Genomic DNA, 12,520 nt, shown 5'->3' on the forward strand with positions numbered 1-12,520 from the left:
GACAGACAGACAGACAGACTCACGACCAACGACACGCCAGGTCCACATGAGAGCTCGGTCCACTGTTCCGGAGAGCTTCGCTTCGCTCAGCAATTATTTGACGGCATTGCAATTGTGAGAAAAGTCTCACTAAAATTTAGTATTCTTCGGTATAATGGTGGGGGTCCTAATTTACTTTCCCCGACACCAACAGTGTAAAAATTCTTTGTCACGATGACGAAAATACCATGGCTAATTTTTAGTACAGGGGTGTCGTCATGGGTTTTTTCGTCACATGATTAAGGTTTTCTCGTCACCGTGACGAGAAAATTCGTGACGACAGCCCTGTACTAAAAATTAGCCATGGTATTTTCGTCATCGTGACAAAGAATTTTTACAGTGAAATTAAAGAGGAAAATCTATTTGGTGATCTCAGAACAGACAAAACCAATTTAAGGCAAAAGTTACATTTTAAAATGCGGTCCTATTTAGTTTTGTTAAATCGATACACAGGTCAGGGAAACCACTTTCTAATGTTGCAAGAACAAATGGATACAGATAATTTTGGGAGGCCGTAGTCCAATTTATTCAGATGACGCTGTGCGCGGTCTTGGTTTGAACGCCCCTTTACAGGGGCCAGATTGGATTTTCCGAAATTTAGTATATTTATTCAGCGTGCAACAAGTTTCATTGTGGTAACCATTAAAGAAACTTAACACAACCGTGTCTGTGTTCGCAGACCTTCAGCTACTACCTCTTTGGTGTGTTCTGTGCCTGCACGTTAAGCGCTGCCTCAAAGGACTCTGGGCTCAAGCTTCTAGCAGCCCTACGTCTAGTTGTGGCCCTTGCGTGTTGCTACGGTATGACTCTTTACTTCGCCATCAGCTCACAAGCAGTTCACGCTCTCTTCGGATCCACGGCTGAAGTTGCTCAAGACATTTTCGCTGGAGGAGCGTTCAGGCCATTTGAAGTAAGAGACGTTCTTAGGCCAATTTTTAGACAGTCCATTGTGGTCTGTCTCTACCCGAAGGTAAAAGTTTCCAGTTTTGATAAAGATAGCTGATTAACGTTTCAGTTATGATAAGCCGATTGATGATTTTGATAAAGATATCCGATTAACGTTCCAGTTATGATAAGCCGACTGACGATGGTAATCTAGATTCTCTGTGGGGGCGGGCGTTTTTTCCGTTCCGTTCCGCGACTTTCTGTTCGTCCCCGTTAGCAGTCCGCTGTCATCGCCCTGGTTGTGTTATAAACACGGCGCTCCTCATCCCTTGCTTCGCGCCGTGTCATGGGGCCAGCCGACCCCCACTCGAGCCTCTTGAGGCAAGCTGCGCCCCAGCCCCTATCCACTTAGAGCTCAATCGGCCCCGGGCGCCACATGCCACATGGCCCGTCCACTTGACAAGTGATCCCCAGCCTCAAATTTTAAAGTTGAACCACAGCGCTCTGAAATATGAAATGTGCTTGTTTTAGCGCGCGCAGAAATTACGAATCCAGCAAAATTTGAATGGTGATTCTAGCAGAATTTGCTGATTTTCGTTGTTTATGATATTTACCACAGCTTTCCGTAACATGAAAAAGCGCTCCTAGGTAAGGTGAAAGTTAAGGTCCGTCGAAATGACACTTTTTTCGATATTGATATCGGCTCACCGTGGAAAATGTTCTACTAGTAGAGCTGATTAACGGTGCGAAATCGTTTTTCTGTGCGACCACTCCTTCATGCCCCAGTAGAGCCTTGAAAATCGAAAGAAACAGCAAAAACAGTGAAATGTAGGCAACCCACTTTACACCGGTAGAAGGGCACCAGGTGGTGCTCACTGGTACTAGAGGTAAGTAAAAACATCATACTTCGACCCCAAACCGTCGTGGGGTACTCGCGAGGTCGTTCAGTTACTCTGATTAGGCGTCAAATAATGCTCAAAATGTCCAATTTTACCTAAAGTGTGGCTTTTGGCTAGGGTGCCAATAGTAAAAATTATTTTTGATTTCTCAAAATATTAATTTGGTTCCTGGTAGTGGACCCGAACCTGAGTTCTGAAAAAAAATATTAAGCCTGATACCTACCGATTTAGAAGTCGCTCAAAGCTCCCAAAGTTTCATTTTATTTCTTTTATTTGCTTGTTAGGGAAAAATATTGTAGCAGCGCTTAAAACTGGTTTAAGAACACAACCGGGGGGTCTTTCGACGTATTTTGACGCAAGGAATCGATTACCCTAGACCGTTTGAGTCTCCCAGTCCATTTGTAGCCTCTTTTCCCAGAAAACGAGAATTTTAGGGGTTTTTCTTTACATTGGAAAAGATCCAAGCGTCTCGGTGGACGCGTAAGCGTCGAAGGACCGTTTAAAAGGCATGAAAATAAAGGTCTCTTCATGCTCTTTCGTTTGCAATAGTCGAAATTGTCTTTATCGCACACTCCTTTGAGTAAAAAATAAGGAGAGAAAAAACGCCCAAAAATAGGCTAAAATGTAAAAAATGATGCGTTTTCGTAGGTAAAAAAATATTTTCAAAAGTCCCAGAACTGTTTTTTAAGCTCCTACAAATGTTGATAGATTATTGAACCTAAAACAAAAACCGGTTCTAGGACATTTGAAAATATTTTTTTACCTACGAAAACGCATCATTTTTTACATTTTAGCCTATTTTTGGGCGTTTTTTCTCTCCTTATTTTTTACTCAAAGGAGTGTGCGATAAAGACAATTTCGACTATTGCAAACGAAAGAGCATGAAGAGACCTTTATTTTCATGCCTTTAAAACGGTCCTTCGACGCTTACGCGTCCACCGAGACGCTTGGATCTTTTCCAATGTAAAGAAAAACCCCTAAAATTCTCGTTTTCTGGGATAAGAGGCTACAAATGGACTGGGAGACTCAAACGGACTAGGGTAATCGATTCCTTACGTCAACATACGTCGAAAGACCCAAGACCCCCCGGTTGTGTTCTTAAACCAGTTTTAAGCGCTGCTACAATATTTTTCCCTAACAAGCAAATAAAAGAAATAAAATGAAACTTTGGGAGCTTTGAGCGACTTCTAAATCGGTAGGTATCAGGCTTAATATTTTTTTTCAGAACTCAGGTTCGGGTCCACTACCAGGAACCAAATTAATATTTTGAGAAATCAAAAATAATTTTTACTATTGGCACCCTAGCCAAAAGCCACACTTTAGGTAAAATTGGACATTTTGAGCATTATTTGACGCCTAATCAGAGTAACTGAACGACCTCGCGAGTACCCCACGACGGTTTGGGGTCGAAGTATGATGTTTTTACTTACCTCTAGTACCAGTGAGCACCACCTGGTGCCCTTCCACCGGCGTAAAGCGGGCTGCCTACATTTCACTGTTTTTGCTGTTTCTTTCGATTTTCAAGGCTCTACTGGGGCATGAAGGAGTGGTCACACAGAAAAACGATTTCGCACCGTTAATCAGCTCTACTAGTAGAACATTTTCCACGGTGAGCCGATATCAATATCGAAAAAAGTGTCATTTCGACGGACCTTAGTGAAAGTATCCCATTTTGCCACAGGTTGCCGTTGTCGGATATTCATCACGATAGTAGTGCCTATTTTCTTGACGCGCAGAGATACTCCTTATAGTGCGGAGTCTGCACGAATAGAACCAAGCTGGAGATCTATTCGTTCAAGTGTCCGATCGTGACAGTGATAACCAACGCCTGGCTGTGGTTATCGGATTATCGATTCATGCTTTCAAATTTAACCAAACAGTTGATCCCCATACAATTAAGTCTCTTTTTTCCGTGTTTTAGTACAAAACACAAAATAAATACACTCACTGTCGCGTTCGGTTTCAGGCAGACGCGAGCAAGCTGTTTAAACGCATGCGCCTTGCGTACAGGATGGCACACCTATACGGCATTAGTGCCTCTGTCAGTCTGGTGCTTCCCGTCATCCTGCAGGGCAAACTGCTCTTGGAAATGTGGCCGTGGTTCGACGGCGAGCTAGGTGTCTGGCTTGGTATGGTGCTCCAAGCAGCCACCGGCTACCCGGCATGCGTCCCATGCTTCCTGGGCATTGTGATCACCATATCTGTGAGCGAGACGCTACGAATGCTCTGCCTCATAGTCGCAACACAGCTCAGGGGGGCGGAGACGGTGTTTCAAGTTCAAGAGGTAAGCGGTATGGCTGTTCTTTTTTCGCTTGGTCAAAAGGACCGGAATATGGGGGGGGGGGGAGGCATGTGTGAGATCAGCAGCTTCATTGGCTGAGCGATCAGCGAAGCCTATTACTCCACTGATGATCAAAAAGTTCTTTCGAGTCTGTCTGTGTGTCTGTCTGTTTGTCATCACAACAACTCCACACAGTTTGAGCTAGGTACCTGAAATTTGCAGTGTAACTTTGTCATAAAAAGCAAGAATTGTATTGATTTTCAGCCCTCTACCTTAAAAATTGGCTGTTCTAAAAAATTAAGAACAAAAAGCCCACAATATATTTTTTAACATCTTCCTATAAGGTAACTCGTCAAAGCAGACCCCATAGACCTGAAATTTCGTCCGTTTGGCTCTTTCTCTAACGGTTTAGGCGCCAGGGGGCGAATTCTACACTGAAATGATCCCCCAATATTTAAATATTTTTTCTCAGATTTTGGAAAGTCTGCGGTGGGCTTACTCGTCAAAATAAAATACCGAGAAGCAAAATTTGTGACTTTTTGGGTCGAAGGCCTATTTACGACTCTGCCTTTGGCCGACTCGGGTGTCACCGCCACAGGCCTAGCTAGATGTATGCCAGGCGCGTCGCAGCTCTGCTCTTAAGGGGGCAGACCTGTGAAATACAAGGGTTTAGGAAGAAATTAATTTTAAACCAACGAGGCGACTCAGAGGTTTAGTACTGCGCGTACATATAATGCAAAGATGGCCCCACAATTTGGCCACTGAGCGGTGCCGACCCCTCCACAAACATAAACATGGCCAGCATGGCCTTGAACTAGAGCCGATGTAGGTCTTTGCGGTGTGCATGATTGTGCCTGAACCGTTGGGTCAGCAACAGTGAAAAGAATTGATAGATTCTCTTAAAACATGTATCTAGGATCTGGCAGGAGAATTCCACTCCGAAATACTTCAAAACAAATCCCAAAAAATGAGTACGAAAAAATCGGTCAAAATCTGGGTACTTTTTCCATAGTGTGGGTACCTTACAATTCAGGTATAAAAAATCGCCCTTGTCAGATTCTGGGCACATGAGTGGACAACATTCAGGCCAAATACCAAGTCGACAGCTCCAAAACTACGGCCTGGAGGTTGCACACCGTTTGCAAAAAGTCATTCCTACGGTTCGAGAATTACCGGTAATTTTGGTTCAAAGTAAAAAACCTGGGTAAATTTCAGTAAATTACTGCTTTTTTGAGTAATTTACTAAAAACAGCCCAATTTAAAGAAAAACGCAATTTTAAACATTTATTAAGGGCACTTGTATGATTTCCCGTTTACAATCGAGTAATTAAAGCACTTGCTTCAGAAGCACCACCGACATAGACCGACTGAATGTAAAGTGAAAAGATTTTGACCCGCGGGAGAAGAGATACTTTCCTCCTCACCACTAGATAAAGAACCTTTTAAAGTATTTGCCTCCTCTTATAAGCATAAGTAGTGCATCCTTGCGTACACCAGTGGATTCTTACGTGTAGCCTCGCTGCAGCCATATGAAGTGTTAATGTCAGCTTTTGTGCACACTTACGAAAAGAACTTGAAATGCATGTAATTGTTTGCATTGCTCAGAAAGCATGAAAGCTGAAAACCTGCACAAATTGGAAAGCTGCAAGCAAATTAGAACATAAACATAAATTTTGTCCACAGGAAATATTAGAACGTTGTCAGTCGATCCATTAAAATTAAATGGCCTTACGGCCTGTATGAGAAAAGTAGCTGCCTCAATGCGTGTATCCGGTCTCGAACCCTAGTCATTCCGAGAAAAACGAGTTTAAAGTTTTCAGTACCTATGTACAGCGACGAACCAAAAGCCTAGGCAACTTACTGAACTGGTCCTAAAAGATTCCGGGACTCTAGAGGACTCCTTCCTCGTCGTGAATCCCGTCCTGAGCGGCCAGGTGAGCCCTAGCGGTCCAGCCACCGGCCACCCGCAGCACGTTCTGGGCTCTCCTGAGCGCAATTTTTCGAATTTCAACATCCGCTTTGCGGCATAAGAAAGAGAAAAGATCAAATAATTTTTTGAGGCAATAAAAAAAATTGAATTTTTTGATGATTTTTACAGGTCTGCCCCCTTAAAAAAAGCATTAGAGCGGGCTTATGCAACCGCTCTCGTGTCTTTCTATCTGTCGTTCGTGTTAGAGGAAGTAGACGAGATAGAGGTCTAAAATATCAGGGTATCTAACGGGTCACTCCTGGAAACTCCTGTTGCAATTCCTGCCAGCTTTAAATTCCAGATGGAATTCCTGTTAATTTCCAGATGGATCTGGTTTTTCCATATGGAATCTCGTTTCCACAATGGAATTTGGTATGGAATAATTTTCCGGTATGGATTTGTGAGAATATTTTCCACTGTGGATTTGTGATTTTCCACTATGGATTACTGATTTTCCATTATGGAATATTTTCCATTATGGTCGGCTGCATTTTTTCCACTATGTATTTGCAAATTAAATCATAACTTTTTAACTAAGTTTAACACAGAAATTCTGACTGAAGCACTGCGAATAATACGTCGAAATGTTCACCCTTTGATAGAAAAGTATAAATCGCGATTCTCAACTCGGCTGTATCTTCGTAACAAATTGTCGAATCGAAAATCTGACCGCATATTTGGCGTTTTTAGCGAAAGTTTACATGGGTACGGTGCCCTTTCACGTAAACAAGCAGCTTGGTGATTGATGCTTCTCCATGCTGGTTTCACAATCCGGATGGATTTCACTATACATATGGATTTGTGTTACATATGGAAAATTTTCCACAGCAGGAAATATCCATAGTACAAAATTCCACTCTGGAAAGTGTTCCAAATTACATCTGGAATATAATCCATATGGAAATTCAACATAATCCAGACAGGTATTTTCCATACTAGAAATCCATATGGAATTTAAAGCTGGGCTGGCAACTACCAGGGGGTGAAAGGGGCTGACAAAGATATGGGGGTTGGTTGACAAAGTAGGAAACAAATATTTTTTTATAGTCTCCTTAAGGGTAACTCGTGAAAGTAGAATCTTCTGGGTCAGGGCTAAAATTTTGACCGCTTGACTATCTTGCACCGTTATGGCGTTTTTCGACAAAAATACGGTGGAAATGACCACGTTGCACATTCAAGACGTACAAGGAGGCGTCCAATCGTAAAATGTTAAAGCAAGTACCCCCCCCAAAAAAAAAAAACAACAACAAAAAACAAAAAAAAACAATACATTCTAATCCGGGGACTGCCTTCGGATTCGCCATATTTTTAACTGTATCGAAGATAGAGGTGGATATATTTAAAATAATGGCAAAAAATCAAGATTGCTGTTTGACAAATAAAACAAGCTAAAAACTGCGCATGTTCCTTTTAAAATTCTTTAGCAAACCAGAAGGGTGGGGTTTAAGTTACGGTGTTGCCACGTTTCAACCTTTTCTTATGTCTACGGAGCAAATCTATAGGGCCGCAGGCTCTCCGCTCGAAGCATTAGTTTACTCAAATAAGCACGGTGACTTACTGTGACCAAACGCCGCCGGCAGGCCAAGCTAGGCCCGGTCCCCGCCGAACAGAGTTACCTGCGGAGCATTTTGTCCGTGAAGAAAATTGCGAGGAAAATTGTAACGACGGTTCTAACCGACACATAGCCAAATTTTCCGAAGCTGAGCCAGTGAGTGTATACGTACCTGATACCGGCCCGCTACGTTATCTGATAGTGTTCTTCAGTAAGTCGCGCGACTTAATTGGTCCTGCCCCTGCCGAACCGAGTTGCCGGTGGATCGAAGCGGAGCTGGTTCGGGGGAAGAGCGGGCCTAGCTTGTTTGCCGAGATGGAAACCAAAATCAGTGACCAGATCCCAGATGCGAAATCTTGGGTCAATTAGGGCAATGATTAATCAAAAGTGATTCATGGTCGCAGGCTGCGCGCCGCCACGCTGCTCTGTGCGCCCTTATAGGGAAGGCCCGCACCCTGCTTGAGTTCCCCAACAGCGCGCTGACCTTCACGTTCCTGTTTGTGCCCGGCGTGTCAACCGTGCTTGTGGCCCGCGGAGCCTTTGATGGCTTCTGCCTTCCCTCCGTTCCCTACGTTGTCATCTTCTTCACCTTGTGCCTGGGTGGTCAGCGCCTCGAGGAAGCCACCGAGGAGTTGGCAGAGGCAGGCTACGCCGCGTGCGGGCAAAGTCCACTGGATCGCGAAAACGGGTAAAGATGGAGGGAGCAGGCGCTCCATTAGTAACCAGAATGTAAAAGGGTGGTCCAGGCTATCTAAAACGGAAGTGAAAAAGAACAAACTCACTGATTTATCTGTTTCCTCCTGTTCAGTATGAGAAATTACCATGGCAGTTTGGTCCGATTCCTACCTCTCAAATATGGAGGGGAGCTCGACATTTTCTCATACCTGAGAGGCCGTAAAGGCACGTGATCAACTCGACCAATAAGAGCCATTACGGAAACAGAAAAGTCAGTGATTTTGATCTTCTCCTACTTCCGTTTTAGATAGCCTGGAACACCATTTTGCAGTAAGTGCGCATGTGGGCAGCTAACGATTGGCTTTCACTGCTTTCTAGATTACTGCTCCTGACAGTCATCGTGCGCGCACGAAAACCACAAACCCTATCGCTTTTTCGGAAGAGTGCCGTACTAAATATGAGCACTTGTGCTTCTTTCCTGCAATCTTGGTACTCAATGCTTAGTGTATTATTAAAGATGCCTGATCAGAACTCTGTGTGAGGAAGGAGAGCTTTTGTAATAAGTAATGGCATTAAACGCTTCCTTAGGACTTCTACATTTGTAATTCTAGCAACAGAGCCTCACAGCAGAGATAGTAAAGTTAGTTGCAGAAGGTTGTCTAACAAACTTAGGTCAACACTGTAAGTACCAGACTGAGGTTTGTTGCTTTACGCTAATCGCTCAGCCCATGGAAAAAAAAAAATTCCGTCCAGAAACGGATCATGAAAGCAGATGATACTTGCTAATGAATTGTACTATATTTAGAGTATGTTGAACCGACGCGAAATTTCCTGTATTACTTTTAGTACGTTGTGACAAACCTATAACTTACTACTTGCGACCCTCTGCACCTGTTCGCGAGTGGTTCGCAAAGGGTCGCTGACCCAGGTCGCACAAAGTACGCCAAGTTTACACTAGTTTTATGTACGCCAGGCCACGTCTCGCGTAACAGGCTTCGCTATATCTCACGAGTCACTGTTCAAAAAACAAACATTCAAACAGCAATTAAGCATTCCGGTAAAGCTGAAATGCAGAAGAATGCAGGCAACAAGAAAACGGAAGTCCCATGTAAAAGCATAGTGATTTCCGTTTGCTTCTTCCTCGCATTTTTCTGCATTTTAGCTTTACCGGAATGCTTTAGAGACCATTCCACCGACTGTGAAAGAAGACAGAAAATATTAAAAGAGCACCGGAAACAGAAGTGATCAAACCGCTCACTTTTTCTAGTTTTCTTGACTAAGATAATTAGTCTGGACTTGTTGTTGTGCCACAGAGGTGTACAAAAATGAATGCGACAACCCGGCCAGACCCCTGCACAGGTGACTTGGGCACTGTTCGGATGTCCGGCCTGTGACGACTGCTGCCGCCACGCCAAGCCGTAGCACTGCTATGCTAAAAGTGTAGAAGACTGAAGTATACAATTAACATTTATTTTTACTACATTTTTTAAAAATTTGGGTCGCCTTCGTGTTAACACGGAGTGTTAACGTTTTTAGCCCGCCCTTGTGCTTTGAAAAAGCTATCCAGCGGGCTTATGCAAACGACATCGTGTGTGTATGTGTGTTTCAGGGGATCTCAAGGTTCACTCCCACAAAACAAAACGCCTACGGCAAATCCTGCCAACCACCCCTAAGGGGCTGAAAGGTTGCATCGAAGAAAACAGGAATGGCCAAAACAGTAATATATATTTTTTTTTAAACTCTTCGAAGGTGAAACTCGTGAAAGTAGAGTTCTCCTTCGACTTAAAATTCCATCCGTTTTGCTGTCTCTCTCACAGTTTAGGCGCTAGAGGGAGTTTCTCTTACAAAAAAGGCCCAAAAATAAATATATTGATTTTAGAAAATATTGGATGCTTTCGTAAGGTGTAACTCGTCAAAGTAGAGCCCTTAGGGCGAAAACTTCGTCCATTTGGCCCTATGTCTCACCGTTTAGGCGCTGGAGGGTCTTTTTTTGACGAAAATAAGCTAAAAATTGCTGTAGTGAAGAAAAAGTTGTACAAGAAGGCCTAAACACCGCACAAGAGGGAAGAACCCCCCCACCCAAATCCACCCCAAAAATGTTTTCTAAGCAGAAGGGTGGGTTCACGATGTAGAAAGACCCGGTGGCGCCGCTCCCTATGCCGCAGTGCTCGAAAGATGGCACCAGATCTCAGACCTCTTAGTTAGTACCTGCTGCGACCGCCGCCGCGCTGCAGTCGAGCGATACGCGACCCCTCCCTTCCCCCGCCTCCCGCTGGGCCCTTCCCGGGCGTCGGGAAGAAGAGGCGGGGAAGGAAGAGGGCGCGTACCGCTCGACTGCAGCGCGGCGGCGGTCGCAGCAGATACCGACTTAAAGGTACGAGATCTGGTGCCACCTTCGGCGGCGGCCGCCACCAGGTCTTTCTACATCGTGGGTGGGTTGTAGTCACGGTGCTTCACCGTTACATCCCTTTCTTGTATCTACGGGGCAAATTTTAAAGACGACGGGTTTTAGCGGGCCGAAGGCAAGTTACTTCATTTGCTTATGTTCTTCAGTAAATCGCGTGACAGAAATGGTCGGGCCGCAGGCCCGACCATCGCCGCCGGCAGGCCAAGCAGGTCCGGCCCCTGCCGAACAGAGTTGCCGGTGGAGCGAAGCGGAGCTGGCAACTCCGTTTGGCGGAAGGGCGAGCCTACTAGTTTAAAAACTACTTGTATGTACGCCAGACCACGTCTCGCACTATTACGAATATTATATTTTACAGACGTTTTGGTAAATTTATTACAGAAGTGGTGGGGCAATTTTACAGACTATGGTAATTTTCCTCTATATTTTATAAATTACCATTTTGGTAATTTTACAGGAACTGTATTGTAAAAATACCAAAAAAGTGTATTTTTACACTGGAATGTCTGGTAAATTTACCGAAAGTCTCTAAATTTACCACACACTTGTCGTTTTACGGTATTTTCCATGTAATTTTACGGTACTGTCCATATAATTTTCCGTACATTTACTTGTAAATAAGAACCGGAAAGTGAAGGTAAAAAAAAAGATCACATCAACTGTCAACTCATAATGATGCGTATGAAGTGGTTTACCATAGTCTCCTGGTGGTATGCAAATGTATTGCTGTTTGAGCCTCCTCATACTACGTTTAAAACATCATACACTTACACTTAAGCCGTAAACTATGCATCGCGCAAATATTGGTACCTTTATCCAGCGCTTGTCAAAATCTAGTTTAAAAAATAAAGTATGGTTTGAGAACAACACGGCAAGTGGGCAGCTGCTGGAAATCCCTGCTGCGTCCCTCTATCCGCTGCTGCATCCAGCGATAAAGGCCCCAGAGCCGGCTGTAGAGGCACACCGGTGGCTGACACTGCCCTTCCAGCGGGTAGCTCGTAGCCTAGTGGATGAGGTAGCGGGTTTCCAACGGGAAGGTCCGGGGTTCAACTGCAACAAAGGTAAAGTGATATTCATTGTTTGTGATGTATGTAATCTTGTATTGTGCTGATGAGGAAGTAGAACTGTAAGCAGAACTACAGTATCCCACCAATACCGATTTTTTTTTTCGAGGATACTATACTTTACAGCAAAAGTCTGTGAAATTTTTACAGACGAAAATCGGGGGAAAAATTACAGATAACTACCGGAATGTAAATTACAAGTGTTCTGTAATTTTACCATAGAAAGTCTTGGCAAATAGTATACCCAGACTTTTCCTGTAAAATTTTCGATATTTTTTTAACACTGCGCGTAACAGGCTTCGCGATATCTCACGAAACGCTGTGGCGTGAGTGGCCCCCAAATTTGCGATGCTAACTGCATTTGTGGGGAACTTATTCCTCTAAAATTAGGGAAAAGTTCTGATTATGACAGACTGTTATGTAGAAATCAACGTTTTAGTAAAAGTGGATGATCTAGGGCAATTAGACCTTAAAGACGTGTGGTTAAAGCGAGGGGTCCCTCACTTCAATTTTACGCGTACAGTGACTAAAGATAAAAAATGACGAAATGACGAAAACTGACCGACAGATTGAAGAAATGACCCAAAAATGATAAAAATGACTAAAAATGACAAAAATTGCCGAAAATGACAAAAAAAGTTAAGAAAAAAACTATTGAATGTGATAACAAGCTGGGCCCGCTCTTCCGCCAAACCAAGTTGCCAGCTCCGCTTCGCTCCACCGGCAACTCGGTTCGGCAGGGAGCGGGCCCA

At 43.9% G+C, this 12,520-nt stretch overlaps 1 protein-coding gene across 5 annotated transcripts in view; it reads left to right on the forward strand.

Annotated features, from left to right (window-relative positions):
- LOC127750274 (uncharacterized) overlaps positions 1-12,520 on the forward strand; it is a 32,089-nt gene that overhangs the window by 5,185 nt on the left and 14,384 nt on the right. For 2 of the 5 annotated variants that reach the window (XM_052271452.1, XM_052271450.1), the window contains exons 2-4: positions 719-1,009; positions 3,790-4,107; positions 8,030-8,313. In XM_052271452.1, the coding sequence (XP_052127412.1) occupies positions 719-1,009; positions 3,790-4,107; positions 8,030-8,313 (893 nt within the window). Of the gene's footprint in view, positions 1-718; positions 1,010-3,789; positions 4,108-8,029; positions 8,314-8,678; positions 8,897-12,520 lie in introns of those variants that run through there. The other 3 variants (XM_052271449.1, XM_052271451.1, XM_052271453.1) reach the window with 3 other exon arrangements.

This window comes from Frankliniella occidentalis, unplaced genomic scaffold, assembly GCF_000697945.3.
Source record: "Frankliniella occidentalis isolate FOCC.00 unplaced genomic scaffold, Focc_3.1 Scaffold162, whole genome shotgun sequence".
Classification (NCBI taxonomy): domain Eukaryota; kingdom Metazoa; phylum Arthropoda; class Insecta; order Thysanoptera; family Thripidae; genus Frankliniella; species Frankliniella occidentalis.